Source organism: Ceraceosorus guamensis (assembly GCF_003144195.1).
Source record: "Ceraceosorus guamensis strain MCA 4658 unplaced genomic scaffold IE81scaffold_87, whole genome shotgun sequence".
NCBI lineage: Eukaryota > Fungi > Basidiomycota > Exobasidiomycetes > Ceraceosorales > Ceraceosoraceae > Ceraceosorus > Ceraceosorus guamensis.
Window position 1 is genome coordinate 13,939 of NW_020290082.1, and position 24,605 is coordinate 38,543.

A 24,605-nucleotide genomic window follows, 5' to 3' on the forward strand; every position below is an offset into this window, starting at 1 on the left:
GGTGCGCGCAGGCACGCACGCACTCCAAGCTTGCCGGCTCGCCGCACCAACACGCACGCACGCACGCACGCACGCCGACCTCCACCTGACGAGGGGACTCACAAGGCCGGGGCGGCGGGCTACAGACAAGGTGGATACACTCACGACTCACGACTCACACTCACACTGCGACTGATGGCATCGTGTATCGAACATCGCACACACCACACACCACACACCACACACCACACACCACACAGCCCACCCACACTCGCGCAACATGACATGGCACAGACTCGTTCGATTCGTAGCCAAGGAGGATGGCAAGGCGTACGTGGGAGTACCTCGAGTGAGCTCCTCATCGCAAGACATTGAGCAGCTGGTGCGAAGAGGCGAGGAGCGGATGACTGTCAAGGTGATTGCAGGAGCATCAGCAGATGAGTGGAACATCGAGACGATTCTGAGCGCGGCGAATGCGGATGCGGAGGCACGTGGAGAGGAGAAGACGGTGGATCGATTGCTGCCTTGCGTGCCGGCAGAGAGGATCCCGGCATTGAGGGCGTTGGGCGCGAATTACGTGCAAACGGGTCAGGATGCCGCACAGGCCAAATCCAATCGACCCGCCATTCCCATCCTCTTTTTCAAACCTCCTCGCACCACCGTCGTTGGACCTGGCGATGCTATACGCGTACCCGAGCAGCTCGTTGATCAGACGGACTACGAGGTGGAGTTGGTGGTCATCATTGGCGCAAAGTGCAAGGATGTAAAGAAGGAGCACGCGCTCGACTACGTGCTGGGCTACACGCTGGGCAACGATGTCAGCGCCAGAAAGAGAATGTTTCAGGTCCCACAGTGGGGTTTGGGTGAGTGTATGCGTGTGTGGGCGCGTGCGCGTGCGCGCGTGGGAGTGGCCGCACAGCGAGCACCGCACAACTGACACGCTCACGCTCACGCCATCAGGCAAAGCAGCCGACACCTTCTTTCCGCTCTCCTCTACCATTGTGAGCACATCGCTGCCGGTCCCCCCCAAATGCACCACGGCAGCAACCGCTGAATCCACCTCCACCTCCACCTCCCCCTCCCTTCTCGCGCGCAGGTGTCCAAGGAGCTGATTCGCGATCCAGAAGACGTGACGCTCAAGACGCACCTCAACGGCAAGGAGATGCAGAACGGCAATACGCGTCATCACCTGTGGAGCGTGGCAGAGACCATCGAGATGCTATCTCAAGGCACCACGCTCTTGCCAGGCGATCTCATCTCCATGTGCGTTGCCCGCGTGGGGCGCATACAAGCTGGTCGCCAGCCTCCGCGGGCGCAATCACTGAACCCCCGTCCGTCACCTCTTGACGTATCCGCACGCAGGGGCACACCTCCAGGCGAAGGCTTCAAGCGCGATCCGCCCGTATTCATGAAGCACGGCGATGTCGTGACCATTTCGGGCTGTGAGTGCATGACAGGCGTCACAGGCGTCTGTCAGCCAGCGAGGACTTTTCCCACTCACCCCCATCCTTTGCACGCCACAGCACACGGTCTTGGAAGCTTGTCAAATCCCGTCGTCGAGGTGGCCAAGGCGCACGATCACATCAAGGCAAAATTGTAATCACAATCACGAGGAATGCATGGGCGCGAGAGCATCAGCGGTATCTCTGGCTCCGATTTTGCTATTTGAGGTCGTCGTGCAGAAGGGTCAGGCGAAGGGCGATGGCTGCGTGAGAGCATCCATGCCGACGCTTTCCCGCGAAGTGATTATGTCGGGCGAGACCTTGCCGGTGCATTGAAGGCGTTCATCGAGCGCGGCCCTTCACCAGCTGGAAAGCAACAGGCGGGATTCGTGAACAGCAGCATGCGCGTTGGCAATCCTCACACCAGCGGACGCCTTCTGCAGGTGTTGCGCGACGAATGCGGATGGCGAGTGGCAAGTCACAATTGACCACTAATTCGACCCTTTAGGCGTGCTCGGCCTTGCTGGCTGGCGAACGCGTAGTCAGCGCAGTGCGATCGGTCCCTAAGCTCGTTTGAGCGCCGACTTGCTCACGTACACTTGCTGAATGAATCTTTTTCCCTTCTCCTTGCTCAAGCTCAGCTACAGCATACTCGAGCGTCGCTTCTGAGTTTCGTTCATTGATCGCACCGATGGTCGATCGCATCGTTCATGTAGCCAACGACACGCGCCATCGACGCCAGGCACGCTCGCTCGCTCATCCACGCGGCCAACTATCAACATCGCCAAGCAAGCGGACAAGCGATCGGGAGCAGTCATAATGGCGCGCGCGCGCACGCGCGCACTCGCCAGCCAACACTCCCCCCTTGCCAGCGTCTGCGTCCGTGCGGCGCAATTCTCAGCCCCGCGAATGGATTGCAATGTTGGCGTGCATCCTGAAGCACCAATCGATGGCAATGCGCCACCACAGCGCGCTTGCCTGTAGCTCTTTGAAAAGACGCTTTCTTCTTGTGAGTGACTCTTCTGAACGAACCTCCATCGGAAACTTTTCAGATTTTTCTTCTACTCGTAGCTTCGAGCTGGTTCTCGCAGCATTCACGCCTATTCAACTCTATCATTCTATAATCTCAAATCGCCGATCGCATTGCAAATTCTCGCGCCCCCAAGATGCGTCTCGTTTCGGTGATCTCCTTTGCGCTCGCAATCACTCATGCTCGCGCCGGCGGCCTTGGCGAGGTGTTGGGTATGGCAGGGAGAAAGGCAGAACAAGCATCCTCCTCCTCGAGTGTGAGTTGCGAGCACTGAAGGCGATGGATGCTGCACGCCGATGCTGCATCCGATCTGACAGCTGACCTCGCTTGCACGCAGCACACGACGCCCATCCCGATCGGTCATCCTTCTCACTACGCAGATACAAAAGGCCAAGTCTCTCACATCTACGGTGGCCGCGCCCTTGGACCCAACTTTGCCGAAAGACGCGAAGGTATACACTTTCCTGGCCATATCGAAGGTACCACGCAGCAAGGCACTCGCATTGCATTCTTTGCCAAACCAGGCAACCATTTCAAGATGATTGGCGAGCATACGATGCTTGGAACTCACGGACCGGCCAAAGGTCGCGCGTATGAGACTGGACCCAATGGCGGCGTCTTCTTTGACGTGGCTCATAAGGGCAAGGTGGTGGGATCATTTCAGGGCATACCGGCAGACCGCAAAGGGCTCTACGATCAAGCCACGAACCCGGTGCACGAACAGGGTCCTCAAGTCAGGCCGACGCGCGAAGAAGCTCGTAAAGCCATCAAGAGCCTACGAACGAGATCTCCAACCACCATAAACCCTTCCAAATATGCGGATCCGATCAAAGATCCTCAGGAGCTCTACGGAAGCGGAGGCGTCGGACCGAATGCGCTGGAGCGCCGAAAGGGAATGCATCATGAGAGCTATGTAGAGGGCAGTTCGCGCAGAGCTTCCGTGAAGGCATTCTTTGCCAAGCCGGGTCAGCATTACGCGTCCAACGGCGATGGGCAAATGGTTCAGACGCACGGCGACAATCCGGGACACGTTATACAGCACGGACCTTCGGATCACTTTTATGATGCATCGCACAAGGGCAAACTCACTGGATCTTTTCAGGGCGTCTCTCCAGAGCGCCACGGCATATACGATCAAAAGGAGAATCCCGTGCACGAGCTGGGCGTGGGCGTCAGACCGAATCACTCGGAGGCTAAAAAGATACTCGATGGCGCAAAAGATGGCGCAAAATCAAGCAGCAGCTGCTTCGCCTCGCTCGCCGGTTGCGTCAGGATAAAAAAGGACGCATAGCGTGTCATCCGAGCTCTTCCCCGACGCACGCAGTACGCCATCTCGAACGCGCGCCGAATGTCGTAGATTGAGCTGCCCGCACGCATTCCCTCGAGCGGGCGGTGCATTTCAAGCTGATGACAATCGCATCACTGCAACTTGCTCGAGCAGCGTCTGTCCGAGTCTGGTGTGCCCGTCTGCGTGCGCCCCCCCAGCCCGCATAGGCCTCGCGTATCGCTCCAGTGTCGTAGTCGTGTCGCCACCGCCAGCCGCATGGCAAGGTCGTCGGCTCCTTCACAGATGCTGCAGTGCCACGCGAGCAAGTTGGCCTGTACGAACATGCATGTGAAGCATCTCGGTGATCTTGGGCCCGAAGCTCGTCCGCAAGCGTTGCAGCATTGCGCCGAGGCCCAAAAGGCGGCAATCCAGGACACCGATTCCTGATTCTGTTTCAAAGCGAGCTTAGCATCGAAGCTTGATGTACCACAGCTCTCCGACTCAGCTTCATTGCCACCACTTTTTGCACTACAGCGTTCTCGCGCTGCATGGGCGCACGATGTAGGCGTTCAACGAGAAGCGCAATAACAACACTGGACGTCAAGGGCGAGCAGACAACGCCCACAGCCAATACCAAAAGCTAGGGTGAAGCGATGGCGTTCACCGAAGGTCGAGACGCACCGCGCACCTCCAGCAAGTGGTATAATACAGTGCGTCCAGCGCCCAGCATGCCATTCATGATTTTGAGCACACTTTTCACACCTCGAAGCGCACTCAGCTGGCTCTGGTGCGCCCGCCGCTCTTGCATATCTTGACTTTCCCTCTTCTTTGCCAGACCACGCACGCCACGCCGCCATGCTTCACCTCAAAGCGTCCGCTCTTGCAGCTCTCGCGGCTCTCTGTTGCGCCCGCGTCGAAGCTGTGCCAGTGGGTGGATCGCTTTTGAGAAAGTTGGTGAGTGTCGGGCGCTATTCACCCGATTCACCCGTTTTTGCGCGCCGCTATTCACCCACTTTTGCGCGCGCTTACATCGCAAACGCCACGCAGGGCCTTGGCGATGGTGCGCTGCCAAAGAAGGAGGTGCACCCTCTGAATTACGCGCACCCTCGCGACGATGTGAATCACGTGTACGGACATCCTTATCAGGAGGCCAACTTTCACGAAATGAAGCCTGCCTTGCACAAAGATGGCTACATTCAAGGCAGCGCCCAGACCGGCGCAGTCGCAGCCTTTTTCGCCATGCCTGGTGCTCACTGGAAAGCTGTGCCTGGAGGCAAGATGCTTCAGACGCACGGCAAGGGAGCAGGCACGGAGATCAAGTACAATCCCACGGATCACTTTCACGACGTCTCTAGTCATGGCCGCGTCGTCGGATCGTGGAAGGGCGTACACCCGCAGTATCACGGCATCTACGACAAGCACTTGACGCCCGTGCACTCCATGGGACCAGACAGGAGGCCGGATGCCGCCGAGGCAGAGTCTATTCTGGTCAACCTCAAGACGAGCTCCAAGAGTCAGAGGTACATGCCTCCCTCGACGAGCCATTCGTGATTGGGAGCGCGGTGGCAAGACGCGTGGCGAGGGGCGGCGACTTTTGAAAAGCACGCATAGGCATGTTATTCCCCCCTCCGCCACCGCCACTTTACGCCGCGGGGCAAAGGTCTGCTCATCAGCACGGCGTATACGATCGCCGTGGCAATGTAGCGCTCGAGCAGCGAGCGTCGTCACCTCGCCTCGGACATACTACAAAAGCTGGCTCTCGATCTTCTCTTTGCCGCTTCCTACCATGCACCACCTCCCTTGTCTTTTTCAATCGCACTGCGCAATGAGATTCATCGTCATTTTCTTCGCGACTGGCAGCCTACTGGCAGGGCCAGGCTTGCCCAACTTTGCCCACGCTGCGCCTCTAAAGGTAAGGTCAAAAGTTATCGGCCTCTCGCGCACGACACCGCTGAAGCTCTTCTGGCATCCCTGCAGGGCTGTCTTGGATGTATCGAAGGCACCAGCTCTCGTTTCTCCGAGGCCGCGCAACACGGCTCGCACGAGCGCGTGGGCGTGGGCGTGACAAACATGCATCACGACTATTTGAGCTCCAGCGACATTCACCGTACCTACGCTGACCCGAATGAGGACCCGCTCATGCTGTACGGACATCCAGCGTTTCAAAGGCAACCAAATCATGGTGAAGCGGATGCTCAACTTCATGGCGGCAGCCTCGTGTCCGGTCCAAGTCTCGTATCCGGAAGTGGCCGTCATAGAGAGGTCAGGGCGCACTTTGCGACGCCCGGCACCGAGTGGAAATACAAGGGCACATATTTGAAGCAAAAGAAAGGACCAAGTGTGGGAATGAGGCTGCCAGTGTCGAAAGATGACTTGTTCTACGATGCAACGCATGGTGGTGGCGTCGTGGGAAAGATTCACCTCCCAAGGGGAATGAAGAATCAAAAAGGTCTCTACGACATTACGAGAAACAATGTTCCCGCGTATGGCACCGCTATGCGACCCAACAGAGACCAAGCGCTCGATGCGATGCGAGATATGCGAAATGCTCGTCCATCTCCTTCATGGCATGCGCCCCATCAGTGACCTGTTGTATTGCGACATTGGGCCATCCACACATGTCACGAACCTTGCTTCTCTTCCCACGCACGCAGAATAGTATTCCGTGCCAACGACACGGCCCTGTCCGCCTCTAGGCATACTCAAAGAGCGTGCACTGTTGACATCGCGCGAATCATCCAAACAAGCAAGATCACCAAGGTTTGCAGACCATTCCGCAACTGTGCGCGATTGAACTAAAGTCGTGTCGTTGGAGCAAATAGCAGCTCACCTAGCGCTCTCGAATGCTTCTTGCCACTCGGCTGGGATCACCGCGCATCGCCCGCCAATTTCGCAAAGGCGACTTTAGCCGTGCGGACCTCATTAGCGCCTCCAGTTCGGCGGCAAAATGGCAGAAGCATCCGTGCGCAGACGCGCAGCGATCTTTGCTTCGGCAAAGCACCAAACCTTGACGATCGGTCGTCACTTGACCGCCCACATTCGCGGCGAGACATACTGTGCCACTCGACGATCAGTCTGAGCAGCTGTGTGTGATTCCCAACACGCGTACAAGATGTGAAGCTGTTGGCAGCGTTTCCAAAAAGAAAAAAAGCTTGCACAACTCTCTGTCGCCATCGTTACTGCAGCGTCTTCGCTACAACGTGAACTCACACCTCCTCCTTTATGCGAAAATGCGCTTCACATTCGCCCTGTGCTTGCTTATTTGGCCCTCGCACGGCATGCCTCTCTTCGTGCGTCGCCCCGATGAGCGCCTCGTCTTGCTCAGCTGACGCTGAGACACACTCCCCTAGCAGTGCAAAAGCTGCATATCAAAGTCGGACGAGTCCATAGCATCCACGCCGCGGCGCGGTTTTTGGAACACGAGCCCGCCGTACAGGGAGTGGAAGTATGCGAATCCCAAAAAGAGCAAGTCGGACATGTACGGCAAGAAGAATTGCCAAGATTCGCCCAATCACGAAAACTGCGCTGCCACTCGCCGGCTACACGGCGCTGTGCAAGGATTGGATGCAAAGGGCAACCTCAAGGCGGTTTGGGGCATGCCGGGCGCCGAATGGCGATTGGAAGATCAGCACATGGTGCGCACGGATGCAAGAGGGCGCTTCTACGGCACCAAGATGCAGCATCGCGCTGGAACGGTGTACTTTGACCCCGTGCAAGACGGCGAGATCATAGGAGGCTTTGATGTGGAGCGCAAGCTGCGCAATTTCAAGGGCGTCTACGACATCGACGCGAATCCCGTTCATCGCTACGGTCCCGAGGCGCGGCCCAACATCAAAGACGCGCAGCGCACCTTTCGATCGATTCAGGACCGCATGGAAGCGGAGACGTCGTCCGCGCAGTCTTCGGCCACATCCACACCGCAATGGCGCAAGTTTGGTGCTGCCGAGAGCAAGCTTCACACGTCGTAGAAATGGCGTGCATGACCAGGTGACTGGTCTGAGGGGGCAGCGAAGAGCCAGCAAGCTGGGCAAGCTGACGAGAAGCGCATGCAAGCATGGCAGTGCACCCGCACGGCCCCCCAAGGGCTAGTGCTTTCATTCGACCGTGTTAGACCTGTAATCCTCAAAGACGAGAGTGTCAAGTGACAGCGGAGACGGTTGCGGCACGAAATGAGCGAGATTTGAAGCGATCTGTGACCTGTGCAGATGCGACGATAAGCCGCGATTCGTAATTTCAGTCCCGACCACAAGGTACCTGCGTGGAACAATGACCGTGGCGACCTGCTAGGCGCCACTGGCATTGCCACGCTCCTCGCCCTGCTTCACTATACACGGCTTGTCGGCATCGCAAAGCTTCCAATTGAACCATACTGCAATCATGAACGCCATGCGGCCAATCTACGAAGCAATCTTTCTTCCTTCACACGTCTCCACATGTAAAGTGCGGCCAGCCACCCCTCTGCGTTCAGCATGACGGCGGCGTGAAACATGGACTCTGAATGAAAGTGGAGTGACAAGCGCTGCAGCTCCTTCCTTCTCCTCCTCTTCCGCACTGGAGCTCCCTGCGGGGATCCGCAAATTTCGGTGGATGCTTCGCCACTCGCCGCACGATCACCTCGTCCCTCGCCACTCGAGAGCCCGCATACAAAAGACCAAGCAGAAGATGTGCTCCTGTTCGAACCTCGGGGAGGAGCAGCTGGCTTGCTCACTTTCAATTTCGCACAAGCTTGCAACGACATGAGCTATCGTCTCCTCGCATTTCTGGCGTCGCTGCTCTTCAGCAATGCGCTAGCCAAACCCCTGAGAAATTTAGTGAGTGCATAGAGAAGTGTCTCGCTCGGACCAACGTCTTGCGCTCAACAACCGCATCCGCAGTGCAGAGACTGTCTCGTCCATGAGCCGACGTCCGTCGTCAGACCTTCCGAGGGTGCAGCAGAGACCGTTAAGTTTCGTAGTCCCGACGCATCGGAACGGGACAAATTGTGGCGTCAAGACCTCGAAGCGATCTCGCGCTCCTCTTTGCATGCGCTTCGCTCGGGGCCTCGATCTGCCACGCCTGGACGCCTCACCTCCGCACCCTCGCCCAGTCGCTCTTCTCATGGCCACTCGCTTCGAAGTGCGAATCCAGGAGGTTCGCCTACGAGCGAGGTGGGAGTCGTGCTGGCAGATGGGCCTGTCACAACCTCGAGTCGAACCTTTGCTCACTACACTACACCTCGCACCTCCGTCGCTCGACTCGACCATAGTCGCTCTCCAAAAGACTCTGGCAATCGAGGCTACGCCAGCGGTTCCGACGCGCCCACATCACCGGGGCTTCGCTCTAGCAGCAGCGCCCTTTCCCATCTTGCCACAGCATCTCCTCGTCTATCGACCACTCCAGGCTCCAGGGAAGCGCGTCTGTTCGCGCAGACGCAGCGAGAGTTGCGTACAGCGTTGTCAGGCAAGAAAGCACTACAACACACGTCCGAGGGGCGAGGATCAAGGCGACTCGATCGGGCCTCGACAGCTGGCAAGGGCAAGTCGCCCGATGGCAACCGGCCGCAGTCTGCCTCGGATCGCTGGTCAGGCGCGTCGCAAGATCAAACGTCGACGCCAATTCCTTCGCGACAGGCGTCTATAAAGGACGACGATTCTGAGCGGAGCAGCCGCTGGTCCATGTCCGACAGGTACTCGCAGCTCCGATCACTTTCGCCATCTCCATCTCCACCTCATAGCATCCGCAGGCAAAGAGACGCGTACTCCCCCTCGCCGCAGAGGAGCCCCATGCATTCACCTCTGAGAACACCCTCAAGCTCTCGCCTGCTTTCACCATCTCCACAACGCTTTGCGCGCCTCTCGCCCGGCTCGGCGGTTCATGGCGACCGCAATGTGCCCAACGTTGTACATCCACTGGGCTACGCGCATCCGCACTTTGACTCTCACGGCCTCTACGGTCAGGTAAATCACAATCTAGAGGAACACACGCACGCTTTGCAGTACGATGGACACGTCAAGGGGACATCCTTGCGAGGCGATTCCGTGGCAATGTGGGCCAAGCCAGGATTTCATTTCCGGCACTTTGCTACCGGATGGATGGAGCAAAGGCACGGGTCTGGCCAGAGCAAGGTGCTGGGCCAGGGGCCCGGCCAGGGCAAGCTGCTGATGGTGGGGCCAAACAATCAATTCTTTGACGCTGTGCACAACGGCAAGGTAGTGGGCTCGTGGAAGCTGCACCCGTCCATGTCGAAGCAAAAGGGCGTCTACGACATTGAGAGAAATCCGGTCCACGTGCACGGTCCGAAAGCCAGAGCAAACAATCAAGAAGCGCTGCAGACGCTACAGGAGATGGAGGCGAAACATGCCCACAGTTCTAGTCGTCGTCGTCCATCCGACAGCGACGACGACGCGGACGACGGCATGGACTTCAGAAAGCCATCTCCAGCTGGCTCGAGGCGCACTTCGCGCTCCAGCAGCCCGCCGCAAGCTTTGGCCAGTCCCAGTGTGAGTCCAGCTCGGTCTCCACCAGTCTCCAGCACGCGTCGCCACTCTCCTGCAGTAAGCTCGATGCACGCGCAGGACCGACGCCAGCGAGACACATACCCGCGCGCCGACGGAATTTCTTCCACCCCCGCCAAACCTGTACCCGACGCATCGCCTTTGCCCACAGCGACATCGACGGGAGAAAAGCCGTCTGTCGACCAAGACGCCAAACGCTTGCGCTCGGAGCATAATCTCAAGCCCGAGGCTCAGCCGCAGCATTCCCGCGCTTCTTCGCCCGCTTCCTCGCTGGGCAGCGCAGACAGCTTCGCTTTTCGCGTGGGGCCTCTGCTCGGTGCGGAGAATGGGCAAGTTGCAGGGGTGGCAAATGGAGAGGTGGAAGGAAGGGCACTTCGCCGAGAGCACGACGTCGATCGAAAGGACGATTCGAAACAGAGCGCGCAACGTGGGGATGATCGAGATCCGATCCGACACGCGGCCGACATGAAGAGGGACAGGTGAGGTGGCAGGACAGTGTTGCGCTCAATACAAAGCACTCGTCAGAAATTGACAGTCGCAACAATGACACGTGAGCAAGGTCTGTTGTGGCTCCCGAGTGAAGACTTTGCGAAGGACGATCGTAGTGAAGGCTGAAGAAGACGACGACGCCAACGAAGCGTCGGCGCGTGTCACGTGACGCGATCAAGTCTTCCCAACAGTACTTCGAATGCGGAATCAATGACGCCTTGTCCTGACTTGTGGCTCAGGCCCAACCGACTCTGAGATTCTCGCAATGCAATGTGAAATTCTCAAGCCCCACGACGCGTCTCGATCAAGATTCGGTGGTGATGAGCCCCACCATTTTACGCGGCTCCGCCTCTGCAGCTCGCCTTTGGCGTGTGATGTACACTAGTAGTAGTGACGATTAGGTTACGGCGCAAGGGGGGCGTATCTTGCGCCATGCGCAAAGCAAGAGTTCGGAAATGGCGGTGGCGGCGAAGGGGTTTTGCTCGACAACATAGCGAGTGTCTTGAATGCACCAATGCCGCGAAACCTCCACCGTCGATCGACACGACAGTCCAGGCCAGACCTGCTCCCATCACCGTTGCGACGACTCGAGCCCCGCACGTCACTCTTGCGCACCGCATACACCCCAAGATGCATCTCAACATTCTGTCAATCGCCATGGCAAGCATGCTGATGGTGGCACAGGCTGGCGCGCTCCCCATCAGATTGATGTCACTAGTGAGTACTTGGCAAATCGCGACAACAGGGTCACAAACGCCGCTGAGAACGACAACACCTTCAAGTGCGAGACTTATCTGCCTCTTCGCATCTCAAAGGCCAGCAGCGAAGCTCCATCAACACCGCCATCCGCCACCTCCTCCTTCGACTCGGCTCATTGGGACTCGAAGTGGATGACTCAAACGAGCGCGTTTCCGGTGCGGGCACCCCTTGCCCACGTCGAAGCGCTATCCGTTCGCCAGAAACTGCTTCAAGCTGCTGAGAAGGGCTCGATAGGCTACCGTAGCGCGACCGCTGCGTCTTTTGGTCTCGAACAGGCGCATGCCGCTTCGTCTGACAGAGGCACTGCCCTACAAAGGTTGCGTCTCCGCATCGGGCGCGCGTGGAACCCGCTTGCAGCGTCCAGACAACATCGACAGTTGCACTGAAAGAGGCCATTGTATGCCAGAGATGGCGGAGCTAGCGTGAATTTTTCACCTAGCGCCTACTGCAATCGACCGTTACTGCTCGGTCTGACATCGACTAGAAAAGCCCGCATCCCATCGCTTGCGCCTGCCTGAACGAGTGACACACCATACATAATCATGCTGTCTACGCCACCCGAAAGACCTCACAGACATACGACCAAGTTTCGTACAAAAGGGTCACCCCGACCGCACTCTCTTGTTTCCATCCTGTCCCCCGCAGAACACACCTCTTACCACACGCCACCATGCTCTTTGCAATCGACCGCACAGTTCTTATTCTGATCAGCCTTTGGGCCCGCGTAGCCGCGCCAGTCCCCTTGAAAGGCTTTGTGAGTACGTCGGGGGCAATATTTACGACATTGGGCGCTCATTGCGCCTCTACTCCTGGCTCCGACAGCTCTGCTGTGGCAAATTGGCAGATGCAGAGGCTTCGCGCTCTGATCGCGTCTCCGCAGGACCTTCTTTGCCCACATCGTCAGAGTCGACCGAGAACCATGTCGCCACGAGACCCGACATGCAACAGTATGCCGCACACAACCATCCCATGTACCGGCACCCAGAAGTGTACCCAGCCACCAACGTTGAGCACTTTGCGGGCGTAGTCCGTGCCGTCGTGCAGCCCGGCGACAAGTGGGCTTACTGGGTCAAGCCAGGAACAATGTGGCAGTTGGACTCCAAGGGCCGCTTGACTCAGACATCCGGTGACGGCCATGGTCGCGAATTTGAAACCGCCTTGCAAGCTCATATCTTTGACGCTACAAGTCATGGTAGAGTCGTGGGCAAGGTCAATGTCCCAAAAGGCTTTCAAAAAGGAGCGTACGATGTACGCCGCAACCCGGTGCACGTCGATGGACCAGCAGCTCGGCCGTCTGATTTTCAATCGCGCCTCACTCTAGACTCGATGAGGCAGCTCGACCCAGCTGAGAGCTCATCCGCTCGTGTGCAAGGAGACCCACCTGATGCTTGGCACTGATAGAAGTTGGCTACATGACATCAGGGTGATGATCGCGATGCGTCCAATACACTTTCTTGTTCAAAGACACCTTAGACTCGCGAGGTCTTCGACTTGCCAGCAAATGTAGCGAGAATTGCCCTTCAATGCCAGTGCAGCTTCGATTTAGAGTCGTCCGCAAGCCAATCATATGCACATCGTGTTCCTCTTCGAGATGCGCGCTAGCATCGTCCCTTCGATGCCCTCATGTGGTTTGCAGCACGTCGGGAACGGTAGGTGCGGATGCTGCCGAGTCATTGTCTGCGTTTACGGGCGCAAAAGCTTGCCATTGCGGAAAATCGTCGAGGGTGAGCTCTCTCGACCAAGTCTTGAGCGCCGCCGGCGGAGTCGAAAGACGAACGGCCACACGAGTCCCCTGCATCGCGCCTTCATCGACGCATCCACAGAGCTCCATTGGAAGAATGGTGACGTCGAGCAGGGGCCTGGAAGCGATGGCGATTCCAAGGCTCGATAGAAACAAGACAGCACCTGTGAAACACCCAAGATGGGTGATGGCACTCAGCTCCAGACTCGGCACGCCGTCATCCGGAGTCGAGGACGGCGAAGCTAGCGTATGATGTGGCATCTCAAGAGTGACAGAAGTCCAAGGTGCCATCAACGCGCCTCTGCGTCGACGTGTCTCCCTATTTTCCCTCGATTTGTTGGCAAATTCGTGTTTTGGCACTACGTTGAGCAGCTCTCTGAGTCTGACGTCATTGTGCACCGCGTAGGCGCCCGGGTAACCTCTTGCAAAAGTCTGCCTGACTTCGCCCAGCAGACTTGTCATTTCTTGACCGAGCAAGTAAGGAAGCAGAACTTGACGATGCTGCTTCAATGGGACGTTGTACGTCGGATCAATAATGTGCTCGTCTTCGGGCACTCTTAAGCGAACGTGCGCATAGCGACGTGGCGGTGCGTCCGCCCTTACAATCTCCTTGCTTGGCATTGTCAACGTGTGAGCCCATGCTTGCAGCAGCATGAGCTCCGATTCCGTGCTTTTGCGGAGCTCCGCCCTCGTTTTGTACAGGTGCGATAGCATTGCGCGCGCCTTGTGCGCCCTCTTTGCCTCGTCTTTCTGCTGAAGCAATCCGAGGTATCCATTGGGTGACGCTGCATCGCCGTCTCTGTGCTGGGCTCCTTCTTGCTCAAGCAATCTGAGCTCTTCATCGGGTGACATTGCATCGCCGTCTCTATGCTGGGCATGAATGTCGTGTGGTTGTAAAGGCAATCCGCGTCTTGCTTCCGCGCGAGAATTCTCATTAGATGATTTTGCAGTGACTTCCCTGTGCTGGTCGCAGATATTGTGCTGTTTGGAAAGAAGCGTATTCACCTCCTGTTCTCGAGCATTCACACTTTCCGCAAGCATTGCAATTTGTTGAATTTGCAATGTTTGCAGGCTTCCCGGTCTGACGTGTTGGCTTGTGAGCTGTGCATTGTTGCCATGCTGTGCGTGTGACTGCAGCTGGGACGCCGATTCGTGATTGGGTTCTCCGCGCTGATTAGGTCCGAGCACAGACCCCAAAGCTCGTGCAAGGGGTGTACCTACTCCCAAGCCCCATCGATGAAATGTTAATTGTCGACCCTTCCGGTCAAGTATAATGTCGTAATTCGGCGAGGAGCCCCCGTGGAGAGTGGGTGTGCGCCCCCGTGACTGGAAAAGGCGAAAGTCGGCGATGAGAGCACTTGGCATGAAGTCTGACTACGCTGAGATCACTCACAAAGCTGTGCTTGGGCAGAGATGAAATGCTTCGCCCGCTCAGAGCCTCTTGGAGATTGAAAGCGCGACATACGGTCACGCGCATCTTGATGTTCTTCACACGCAGACTGTACACCTCTAAGTGATGAGAGGTGCCAGAAAGCACCTCTCGTTGCCAACTTGCCTTGTCTTGCGTTCGGAACTCGTGTAGCACTTTGCGACCTTCCTGCACGATCGAGTCGTGTGTCAAATGCTCCCATTGGCCCTCATCAAGTGCGGTCAGATTATCAGGGTCCACCTCACTTGCGAGCTGAGGCACGCCACGCTGCATGTTGCCTTTACCTTTGCCTTTGCCTTTGCCTTTGCCTTTGCCTTTACCTTTGCCGCGCTCGGTGATGTGCTCCGTGCTGTGCTCATCTGCGCCGCTACCTTCTTCTTCGTGCAGTTCAGGAACGCCAGACTTTTGTTCCTTTCCCCACGTCCCCCTAAGTATGCGCCACTCTGGTAGAGTGCGGGCTTTCTTCCGAGGTGCTGTCCACCAGTGTTTGGGTCAAGTAAGTATGCAAAGAGTCGCTGATTCGAAGACTGCGGTGCCGTTCATCTCTCACCATCGAGAACGTCGTCATGTGTGGCCGTTTCTGCTTCTTCGCGACGATTTTCAGTCAAAGCCGACTCGTCGCCTTCGTCCAATCCAGACGTGGCGAGTATGAGGGGCTCCGTCTTGAGAGCTTGTTCGCATAGCGCGCGCAAGCGGGCATCTTTGATGCTCTTCACAATGCTTTCCGTGCTACTCGGCAATGTGGCTGCCTGCTGGCTCTCGAGCACTTGCTGGTCAATGATGCTCGAGTCGCCGTTCATACTACTAGCGTCGAGGGTGCCTTACACTAAAAGGTGATGTATGCCACTGATGATGGTGAGTGGGGTAGAGTCGATGCATGCATCCCTGCTGTTCACATGCATGAGGCGCGTTAGGTCGCGTCTCGGACGCTAGGGACAGTCGCGTGAACATCGACCTCAGAGGGGCTTGGTGAATAGGGCGTGTCAGAGCTGGTGCGTGCAGACGTACTCGACTCCTCAGCGCAATAAAGTAGCCTGCGCAGACAAAAGACCTGAAATTGCCACAAGCTGAGATGCATGTGCATGGCGACCGCCGCGGCAGTATGTGGAGTGAAGAGTATGGCTCACTAAGCTTGTACCAACCATCCGCGTTTGCTTGGCCTTCCGCCGGGTGTGCCGACTCGCTCAAGATGTTGCACAGCCGCTCGTCAAATATAAAGCGAGGAGCTCCGATGCTTGATCAGACCCTCGGCGCTTTCGCAGGACAAGCAAGCTCTTGGAGATGCTCTGATTACTCACGTCTTGATCAGCCCACATGTCTGCTTGATGTGTGCCTGCTGTGTCGTCGCGTCCATAGCAAGTGGAGCTTATTCGGAGCCACATGGCCAAAGCAACCGGCAGGAGACGCGCCCCATCCCGGCCACTGAAGTCTGCTCTGACAACTCCTGCTCACTACTATGTCCACGCTCCAAACCAATGTCCTAGTCACGTTGCTCACCGACCACGGCAACGTCAGAAGACTGGTGGTCGGGAGCGCCTAGGCTGCTATGAGCAAATGTGGAAGCTATTCGGCAGCATCACCTTGCCAACGATACACGCTTCTATTTCTACAACTTAGCCCCTCTTTGCTTCTAGAACCTGCTAACAGGCCGTGAACTCCTTGAGCCAGCTATGATCACCAAGCCAGTCACCGTGCCAGCCACCCCATTTGCGATCACGCGCAACAACGGCTCAGATATGTCCTTCACAGGCCCAGTTGCTTGCCTTCCCCTGGCCATTGGCCTGACTGCTTACCCACTCTCTTCTAATGGAGTTGCTTTTGATCAGCAAGAGGGTTGCCAGTGGACAACCAAGCACAAGCTGTGCATGCAATGCTTGTCACCAGGATTGCGCATGGCGCAATACTTTGCCAAACAACTGTATGACAAGGACAGAGAGCAAGCTACCGCAGAGCCGCCTGGAGCTGCGCGCGCTCTTGCGCACTGGATGCGGAAAGAGGCAACACACGTATGTCTTGAGCCACCTTGGCTGGCCCCGTCCTCACTAGCAAAGACACGATGGTTGTGTGCATCCTCGCACAATCTCCCGCACCTGTTTCTGTTACGCACAATTGCTGGCGCTCCGACGTTCTGCGCTACCGTATTGAAGTTACAAGATTCGTCTCTTGAATACACACCTTGAGCTGGAGTCTTGTCGCATCGACCCCGAAAGCAACGCGGGAATTTTTCGTCGCCGTGACATGCCTTTCAGACAACGGCTCGGATTTAAATGTTTCCCCCCACAGTCGTGAGACAAAGAGGCAGGTATCGAGATACATGCAAGTATCAGACGAATGACCTTTGATGATGTTGTGCTACGCGGATTTCATAAAACACAGACTGGAACGCGCTCTACTTGTGAAGTATGGAGCTTGATGGATGCGGGTGTAAAGCTTCAAGGTGTAGCACCGTTGTAAGGCCGTCCACGGGGTGGCAAGCGTGGCTGGCCGGATATTTCAATCGAGAGTCGAGAAGCCGGATGACACGCGGAATTTCACAAATCAAGCTCATGATGATTCGAGACCTTGCCCCTGACACTTTGGACTACATTCGGTGCACGAGTCAAAGTGCGACGCACCCTTTGCTGCCTCGAGACTCGATGATTGAAGCTCAGAGTATGACTGCGACAGCTGCTCACTCAATTGCGATATGGTAATTGCTATACAGCTGCAGAAACAAAGCTCTAGGCTGCGGCAGTAAAACTTCGTTTGCCAGTACGCAAACTTTTTGCAGCGATTTCTGGGGCTTCTGCAATCGAAGTCGAGCCAATTGTGAAGATGGGTGAAGAGCAAGAAGTCTGTGAGCTCAGCATACTCGAGCTATACTCCATTTGTAAATAGACTGACTGATGGCGTTTTGTCACGGTCAGCGTGTTGACAGTCGAGACTGATCCAATCCAGAAGACGCGCAAAAAGAATGGCACAATCTGACTTCTGGTCGCATCGTACAGAAGCGTGGCAAAAGCATGGTGACATGCAAATATAAAGAGCCTAGTGTTTTAAGACGTAGGTAAAGCGTAACATGAGCAGAGCCGTGTTTGGGTGTATTACGTCGTCGAGTGCAATTCAGACTTCTTGTTCTGTCTCTGCGCGTCGCAGACTTGTCTCATCCGCACAACGTAGGGGAAGATTCTTCACGCCTCTCTGGTCGTGAAGGTCGCCTAAAAACGCGTCATTGCATCTTGCGGCGACAACAGTACACACCCCTCGGCCCGACGCGTCAAACTTACGAGCGCATCCACCAAACAGGGCTGCCGACGCGATATAGTGCCGTGTCTGGATAGCACACCATATGACAGACCAAGAGTGTACGCTGTAGCAGATGCTATCGAGTAAAGCAGTCCGGACAACAAGCCCGAGACAACTCAGCCTGAAATTGCTACGAGCAAGCGGCGAGGAAATGCTTTCGGCCGGCGTAGCTTGATCTCGCAAACAATTTAGGTGTCCATTACGCTCATCGGGCACGTGAATGCTGCGACTTATTTCGATCGACGTGTGGATGTGGCTTCACCCACTACTGTCACTGACTGTAATATTAACAGACCCTCCTCAAAGTATGGACCCAAAACGAGATAGGGTGTCGTTTCACAACAACCGCGGTACTATATACGGCTGCTTGACCGGAAACGGAATTTTGAGGCACTTTCCTAAGTAGGTGGCTCACAACTTGAGGCTCTTGTGACTGAAGTTTCAGACAGGTGGACCTCGTTTAGTGTCCCGATATCTTATATTCTGGAGATACCATTTGACATTCGGATGTCAATCCGCCAAATTGATGCTGAGATATTTTCGAGAGTGAGCTCCATGCCAAAGCGACCACCGTCTTCGCAGAATTTGAGGTCTTTGTTTGACAAAGAAACAAACTCTAACCCCTTTAAATGAGCGCCCACGGCTTCCTCCTTTGCATGAATTCTACAGAACTCCACATCTGGGCAAACAATTGCACCGAAGCTGTTGTGGCGGTTATTCGCATTCTTGAGTATTTGCGGGGAAAACAACCAAAACAGGCCAAGGCAAGCTCAGGTTTTTCTGAAATTTTCAAATAGCACGCGGCCCAAGGCTCCAAGAATTCGACGCCTCGCTCCTCAAGATTGAGATTATCACGATTCTCACGAATCGAAACAGAAGACAGTCACTGACCCTGAACAGCCCACAAAGCTCGACAATATTCCGGCGGAGTGGCCACCGTCGAGCTGAAAATTTATTTGCATCATCCCGTTTGCAAATGCCGATTTGCACGCTGACTATGATGTCTTTGGCATCAGTGAGACTGTTTCAGGCCGACAAAACACCATCCCATCATGAATCGCGTGTGCAGAGTCGTGAATGCCGTGATCACGCTGGAGCATTATCGAACGTGCGGGAAAGATGCGACCGAGCCCGATACATTGGACCTCGCTGCGGTAAGGCGGGGTCTCCACCCGATAAACGCACCTGTCTGTTTTAGCTAGGCGTCTGCATGATACTTCAAGGGAAGCCGTGCTTGTGGGGTACCATGCGTCGTTGTACGGATGTCTAATATTTCGAGCGACGGTCGACAGAGATAGTAGATCTACCTTACTGCAGCGTGCCTTGTCTCTGGTGTCAGGCCATCAGTGTCAATTAACCAGTCTTGTTGCAAATTTCTTCTGAAGCATAGTGAAGAGCAAAAAGAAACCAACCCCACCAAACGCGCGCTGTATTTCACAGCTGTCAGACTATGAAATGAGCTCTACTCAACTTTGCTCATCGCAGCACGCACGACGACCTGGCTGTGTTTTCCAATTGGGCCCAGATCCGTTTCAGGTCTGGATGTCTTTCTGCGGCCGACTTCTCTCCAACTGTGGCGCACTCTCAAAACATGATCTTGAGACTGGTGCGAAATGCACCCTGATGCCACGCAGGCGTGCTTTCTTCTCCAAGGCCAAAACCTTTTCGTTCGAGGGACCTATGAGTGCATAGCAACTGACTTTAGCACGGGCGATCGGATTCATTACGTGAACGCTTACCAACAGCCGCCCGAGCCCCAGCAGGATACAGTCCGCATCCCTTCCTGGCAGGGGCACTCCTCCATCACCGAGTCCTCCAGCGGCACTACCACCATTAAAGATCCAACTATGGTCACTGAACAAAAGTAATGCACAGAGTTGACATTCGCGACTTGCCGAGTCATTCAGGTTTGCTCGCGATCGACCGGGCGGGCGGGTCGGTTCGAGTTTGAAATTGTGAAATGTGCAATTCTGCGTATGCAGCACGTCAGCCATTCACATTTGTTCTTGATCACGAGGCGCAAAGCAAACGGTCATCTGAACACTTGCATTATGCGTGCTATGGAAAACCACTCTGTTCCATTCTGCTCCACAGTACATCGAGTTGATGAAAGAGTGTCAGGACGCAAAGCTTCCCGTTGTTCCAGCGAGTTCAAGCCATGATGTGATCACCAGACAAACATTGACCTACTCAAAGCCCTTGAAGTGAGTCGAAACTCAATGTAGTGGCTTGCAAACAATCAACTCGTTGACCTGATGTGCTGACCTCAAAAGTCTTTTGCATGCATGTCAGCACTGAGAACAGACACAACTGCAAGCGCTCCCCTTCTAGCTTCCTTCTTGCTCTCGCCTAGAGAAGAAAAGGCAAATTGCTGGCATTCGTGCAGTCCACAGATTTGGCAAGAAACTTGTTGTTGCTGCAACTGTTGTTGGTGTCATTCTAAAAGCCAGATGGACCACCAAAGCAATTGCCAAGGGGGCATTAAATGGTGCGCCACACGTACGGCCACAGCACTCCTCGCTGACATGGGTGCGGCGCGCACAAGGCGAGGGCGCCTTTCTCGAGGTGCATATCATGGAAGCGTTGCAAAGGTAGAAATGCCTGGCACTTGCCCTGGCTTGCGCTCTTGAACCCCCTTCCCCATTATCTCCCCTGTAATCTCTTCAAGGTGCATACTTTCGACTCTCTGCTCTCTTCCCTTGCTGACCCTTCTCCCTCTTGCGCCCCATCTTGCAGATGACTAGATTGTACGATTGCAAATCACGGGTCCAATTTTACCTGCACCCTAAGCGCGGCGGAGGCTCAAGAGGTCCGCACCTTCATCCACCCCTTGCAACACGTGCGTTCTTGTTCACCGGTAGCCGCATGGCCTTGCTGCTTACCGCAAGTTCTTTCTACTCTTTTAGCACAACCGTTCAAGCTATCACAGGCACAGCGCTCCTTATCCTCAAGCTGCAGCTCCCTTCTGCTCCTTTTGTCCACCTCCCACTCTTGTCGCCTCCTCCTGCTCCTCTGCCCCTCCTGTTGTCTCTGCCCGTGCTGTTTCCTCTGTTCCTGGTCCCAACAACGCCCGCAACAGGGAGCGGCGCGCAGCAGCAAAGGAAAAGAAAAGACAGGGCAAGCGCAAGCGTGAGCATCAATCGTGCATCAACATGCCTCCTCAACTTGGCTGACTTGCCTGCTTGCCTCAGAACGCCATCAAGGTCTGGCAAAAAATGGATCCTTCTAGCAAGTTTCTGCATCTCCACAAAACCATGAAGAGCTGCCAAGCCATTGGGACCCTTGCTAAAGAGCTGGAAGATGGTTTTATGGATGTCAATGCCATCATATCAGAGCATGATGTGCCCGCTACCTGCTTGTACCTTGCAGCAGAGCTCTCTGTGGAGGAAGCAAGCCGACGCTCACCCCTCGAGCTGCCGCCGCCGGATCCACTTCCCGCCTACCGATGCTCACCCCTTGAGCTGCCGCCGCTCCTTCTGCCGCCCTCGCTGCTCGCCCTCGCCCCCGCACCTCCGCTCCTGCCGCCGCTCCTTCAGACAAGGGGAAAGGTTGCGCTCACAGCCCCTCTCCTCACTCAGCACTATCTTCACCTCCTGCTCCCACTGTCCCAAAGAAGAGCAAAGGGAAAGGGAAAGCTGCCACCGTCAAGGATGCAGGAGAACCTTCTGCTCGTGGCCGCGGCTGTGGTCGTGGCGCTAGGCAAGGCGGCACTCAACGAGGCGGCAGTCGTTGCGCCCCAAGAGCAGGCAAGACTGCGTCCACCCGCAAGCAGAAGATCACTGCAAGTGACAGAGGCTTTGAGGCTCTGTGTGATGAGGATGTGCAAGAGGCAGCACAATTCCTATACTCAGCAAACTGGGGCCTGTCCCTGCAGCATCAGACGTCCACGGCTTTTGACTGAGCTCTGCGCAAGGACATTGCTGAGGTGCTTGGGGTCATGGCTCTTGAGCTAGAGTGCCGCCTGGAACCCTTGCTGACCCTTCTCTCCCTTGCCACCCTCTCTTGCATGCCCTCTCCCAGATGAGTCATGTCACAGTCCAGGGTCTTGGCCCAAATCTCTTGTACAACCTGACAGAGGCAGAGGCCAAGCAAGTCTGCAATTTTGTATGCACCTTGCGACACGTGCGTTCTTGCTCATCCAATGGTGCATGTTCTCACTGCTTACCAAAAGTTCCCTTGACTACTGTAGCACAAACAGCAAAACCATGCAACATTCTACACGCAAGGCAACCCTTATCCTCAAGCCCCAGCTCCCTTCTGCTCCTCCTGTCCCTCTGCCACTCCAATTGTCTCTTCCTGCTCCTCTGCCCCTGTCCCTGGGCCCAACAACCTCCGCAACAGGGAGCGGTGAACGGCAGCAAAGGCAAAAAAAAAAAAACAGGGCAAGCGCAAGTGTGAGCATCAATTGTGCATCAGTATGGCTGCTCAACTTGGCTGAATTGCCCGCCTGACCACTTGCAGCCTCGCCCCCTCCAAAGGACACGCCAACTGGTCCCAAGGCGCAGTCAAGTGAGGCACCTCAGGCGTTGTCAAACGTTGTGCTCGACATGCTTTCTGACGTGCTTCTCTGCGACTCTACAGGCAACTCTGGCAACACGGGTGACAAGCCTGATCCCGCCCAAGGGCAAACTCCTGGTGAGCATCGCGCATCCATTGTTGTCATTGTCAATGCACTGCTCACATGCTCTTTGTTTGGCAGCTACCAACGGAGCAAATGCTGGCAAGAAGAATGCCAGCGCCTGGCAGCTCATCTTCGAGTGCCACGCACATGAAGCAAAGTGCGCATGCAAGGTCTTGACCACGCGCCAGTGGCAAAGGTCAGATCTGATGATATTGGCGGCCAAGGAGACGCGCCTCTTGCCGCTGAGTGCACGATTCATCCTATGGGCACATTTAGACATCCCAGCAAGGACGTTGTTGCTCATCCTCTTGAAGTTGCCAACGGGTGCGTCGAGGTCCATGTCAGCGTGATGGGCCTCTGTCAATGCCATGCAGCCCGGGCTGTCAACCTCCATCATGGTCTCAACTGCTTCGGAAACCATGAGATTGTCCACCTCCATTGAGTTGTCCTCGATGTTGTCAGCAAGTCAGTGTCCTGCAAGGTTGAACGCTGAAGCATGAGGACGATATCCTCGAGATTGTCTTGGCAAGATGGCAAATCCGCCACGGTAAGGAGAGCAAGGGCCTCGGCAGTGTCCTTGATGGCAATGGGCAGGCTGACCAAGACAGTGTCCAGCAATTCCCCTTCCAAGCTGAGATCCTGAAGAAGCGTGACTAGATTGTCGAGATCCTCTCCGATGGGCAACTCGGACAAAGAAAGAGCACCAAACGCAGGCGGGGATTGCAGGAGCTCAATTGACATCTTGTTGGTTGCGGCCAATTCCAAAGTGTCGTCGGTCGCGGTCGATTCCGAAACGCTTTCAATCGTTGGCGAGGCAGCGCCACAGGCACGGAAGGTACGGCTGCGTGCAACAGTGCTGTGCGGTCCTGACAGATGTTCACAAGCAGGCAAAATAGATGCTAAAGTCACTACCAAGTACTTCTAGCGGTGTGCCTCCTCCTCAATGCCTCACGCAATCTCACCTTCTTGCAACCCAGTGTGTGCATACAAGGAAGTGCAAGCCAAGTTGTCAATTGTGCGTGGGCAGGTCAGTCATGGTATCAAGGAAAGAGAGTGAGCGGTCAACTAAGATACATGTAGTTGCGCGCTCCCACAATTAGGAAGTTGACAAGGCATTTGGAGGCGAGTCAGGCGCACCTCAGTAGGGTGCTCTAAGCGATGAGCTGGTCTCCAAGGTCCTTTTATGGTGTGATTGGGTCTTCATCCTCTTGCCTGCGTGCCACTCCTTGGGTAGAGCTCTTTCTGCTAGAGCGTGCTGAGAGCTGTCAGCCCACCAAGAAGCACGGCGGCAGAGCCGACAGCAGCCAAGGCAAGCAGCTGCAAGCCGGATCAGCGGCCTGTGGGCAGCTGCTCAGTCTCTGGCAAGACTGCCACTTCCAGATTTGCCAGCATTGCCTTCGAGGCACCTTTCAGGTTGACCTTGCGACTCTCCATGTCCAGCAGGGGACCAAAGACCATTGAGGAAAGTCGACCCTTTGGGTAGCGCTTGCACGGCACAAAGCGCAGGTCCAGGTTGTAACAAGGAATAGCGCTTGGTTGCTTTGGCAAAGGTTTTGACTGGCATAGACAGAATTTGTTGGTCAGTGTGAGCAGTGGTGGTCAGCACGTAGACAGCATAAGAAATGATGTCTCCTTTCAAGACGCCCATCTCTGTCCAGATGAGCTGGCTCTCTTCACGGTAGGCTGATGCCGGGCGTATGGCAGCGCTTTGCGAGGTCTGTTCAAGCGCTTTGATGCCACTCAATAGCAAGTTTGACATGGAGCTGGTCTGAGCGCTGGGCAGTATTGGTGTTGCTTCCACAAACCTCCAGAATGGTTGCTTTGGCAGCCACAAGCCAAGAAATGATGTCTCCTTTCAAGACGCCCATCTCTGTCCAGATGAGCTGGCTCTCTTCACGGTAGGCTGATGCCAGGCGTATGGCAGCACTTTCCAAGGTCTGTTAAAGCGCTTCAATGCCACTCAATAGTGCATTTCAAAACTCTTGGCTACCATCATCTGCATCTTCTCGGATCATCTTGAGCTGCAAAACCATTGCTTGGCACAATCGCCTCATATGCTGGTTGGCAGC

General features: G+C 55.6%; 10 protein-coding genes across 10 annotated transcripts; all 10 read left to right on the plus strand.

The window, feature by feature from the left end:
* Positions 1-70: 70 nt before the first annotated feature.
* Positions 71-1,762, plus strand: IE81DRAFT_326024 (hypothetical protein). Its single transcript, XM_025514707.1, has 5 exons — positions 71-842; positions 940-980; positions 1,076-1,242; positions 1,342-1,421; positions 1,503-1,762. The coding sequence occupies exons 1-5, from the start codon at positions 260-262 to the stop codon at positions 1,577-1,579; spliced, it is 948 nt and encodes a 315-aa protein (XP_025367093.1). The 5' UTR covers positions 71-259; the 3' UTR covers positions 1,580-1,762.
* Positions 1,763-2,357: 595 nt separating this feature from the next.
* IE81DRAFT_248473 (hypothetical protein) lies at positions 2,358-3,868 on the plus strand. The gene is made up of 2 exons (XM_025511295.1): positions 2,358-2,707; positions 2,789-3,868. Exons 1-2 carry the CDS (start codon positions 2,588-2,590, stop codon positions 3,740-3,742), a joined length of 1,074 nt encoding a protein of 357 aa, XP_025367094.1. The 5' UTR covers positions 2,358-2,587; the 3' UTR covers positions 3,743-3,868.
* A 404-nt stretch (positions 3,869-4,272) lies between these two features.
* On the plus strand, positions 4,273-5,760 carry IE81DRAFT_326027 (hypothetical protein). Its single transcript, XM_025514708.1, has 3 exons — positions 4,273-4,672; positions 4,766-5,630; positions 5,696-5,760. Exons 1-2 carry the CDS (start codon positions 4,574-4,576, stop codon positions 5,267-5,269), a joined length of 603 nt encoding a protein of 200 aa, XP_025367095.1. The 5' UTR covers positions 4,273-4,573; the 3' UTR covers positions 5,270-5,630; positions 5,696-5,760.
* Positions 5,544-6,304, plus strand: IE81DRAFT_349713 (hypothetical protein; the record flags this gene model as incomplete). Its single annotated transcript, XM_025516433.1, has 2 exons — positions 5,544-5,630; positions 5,696-6,304. 2 exons carry the CDS (start codon positions 5,544-5,546, stop codon positions 6,302-6,304), a joined length of 696 nt encoding a protein of 231 aa, XP_025367096.1.
* A 644-nt stretch (positions 6,305-6,948) lies between these two features.
* Positions 6,949-7,860, plus strand: IE81DRAFT_362526 (hypothetical protein; the record flags this gene model as incomplete). The annotated part of the gene is made up of 2 exons (XM_025516742.1): positions 6,949-7,008; positions 7,069-7,860. The coding sequence occupies 2 exons, from the start codon at positions 6,949-6,951 to the stop codon at positions 7,684-7,686; spliced, it is 678 nt and encodes a 225-aa protein (XP_025367097.1). The 3' UTR covers positions 7,687-7,860.
* Positions 7,861-8,454: 594 nt separating this feature from the next.
* On the plus strand, positions 8,455-10,695 carry IE81DRAFT_368684 (hypothetical protein; the record flags this gene model as incomplete). Its single annotated transcript, XM_025517168.1, has 2 exons — positions 8,455-8,529; positions 8,593-10,695. The coding sequence occupies 2 exons, from the start codon at positions 8,455-8,457 to the stop codon at positions 10,693-10,695; spliced, it is 2,178 nt and encodes a 725-aa protein (XP_025367098.1).
* A 636-nt stretch (positions 10,696-11,331) lies between these two features.
* Positions 11,332-11,846, plus strand: IE81DRAFT_349716 (hypothetical protein; the record flags this gene model as incomplete). Its single annotated transcript, XM_025516434.1, has 2 exons — positions 11,332-11,418; positions 11,484-11,846. The coding sequence occupies 2 exons, from the start codon at positions 11,332-11,334 to the stop codon at positions 11,844-11,846; spliced, it is 450 nt and encodes a 149-aa protein (XP_025367099.1).
* Positions 11,847-12,130: 284 nt separating this feature from the next.
* IE81DRAFT_331985 (hypothetical protein) lies at positions 12,131-12,858 on the plus strand (the record flags this gene model as incomplete). Its single annotated transcript, XM_025515283.1, has 2 exons — positions 12,131-12,214; positions 12,283-12,858. The coding sequence occupies 2 exons, from the start codon at positions 12,131-12,133 to the stop codon at positions 12,856-12,858; spliced, it is 660 nt and encodes a 219-aa protein (XP_025367100.1).
* Positions 12,859-14,794: 1,936 nt separating this feature from the next.
* Positions 14,795-15,472, plus strand: IE81DRAFT_326028 (hypothetical protein). Its single transcript, XM_025514709.1, has 2 exons — positions 14,795-15,103; positions 15,181-15,472. The coding sequence occupies exon 1, from the start codon at positions 14,823-14,825 to the stop codon at positions 15,078-15,080; it is 258 nt and encodes an 85-aa protein (XP_025367101.1). The 5' UTR covers positions 14,795-14,822; the 3' UTR covers positions 15,081-15,103; positions 15,181-15,472.
* A 5,308-nt stretch (positions 15,473-20,780) lies between these two features.
* IE81DRAFT_349719 (hypothetical protein) lies at positions 20,781-22,886 on the plus strand (the record flags this gene model as incomplete). The annotated part of the gene is made up of 5 exons (XM_025516435.1): positions 20,781-21,044; positions 21,107-21,722; positions 22,377-22,424; positions 22,497-22,550; positions 22,615-22,886. 5 exons carry the CDS (start codon positions 20,781-20,783, stop codon positions 22,884-22,886), a joined length of 1,254 nt encoding a protein of 417 aa, XP_025367102.1.
* Between the last annotated feature and the right edge of the window lie 1,719 nt (positions 22,887-24,605).

Excerpts from the sequence above, each read along its gene's own strand:
- IE81DRAFT_326024 (XM_025514707.1), top strand. The coding sequence starts at position 260 with ATGACATGGCACAGACTCGTTCGATTCGTAGCCAAGGAGGATGGCAAG. Across the intron at positions 981-1,075 it reads TTCCGCTCTCCTCTACCATT|GTGTCCAAGGAGCTGATTCG; the intron begins GTGAGCACATCG and ends TCTCGCGCGCAG. Across the intron at positions 1,243-1,341 it reads CCAGGCGATCTCATCTCCAT|GGGCACACCTCCAGGCGAAG; the intron begins GTGCGTTGCCCG and ends ATCCGCACGCAG.
- IE81DRAFT_248473 (XM_025511295.1), top strand. The coding sequence starts at position 2,588 with ATGCGTCTCGTTTCGGTGATCTCCTTTGCGCTCGCAATCACTCATGCT. Across the intron at positions 2,708-2,788 it reads AAGCATCCTCCTCCTCGAGT|CACACGACGCCCATCCCGAT; the intron begins GTGAGTTGCGAG and ends GCTTGCACGCAG.
- IE81DRAFT_326027 (XM_025514708.1), top strand. The coding sequence starts at position 4,574 with ATGCTTCACCTCAAAGCGTCCGCTCTTGCAGCTCTCGCGGCTCTCTGT. Across the intron at positions 4,673-4,765 it reads GATCGCTTTTGAGAAAGTTG|GGCCTTGGCGATGGTGCGCT; the intron begins GTGAGTGTCGGG and ends AACGCCACGCAG.
- IE81DRAFT_326028 (XM_025514709.1), top strand. The coding sequence starts at position 14,823 with ATGCTCCCATTGGCCCTCATCAAGTGCGGTCAGATTATCAGGGTCCAC.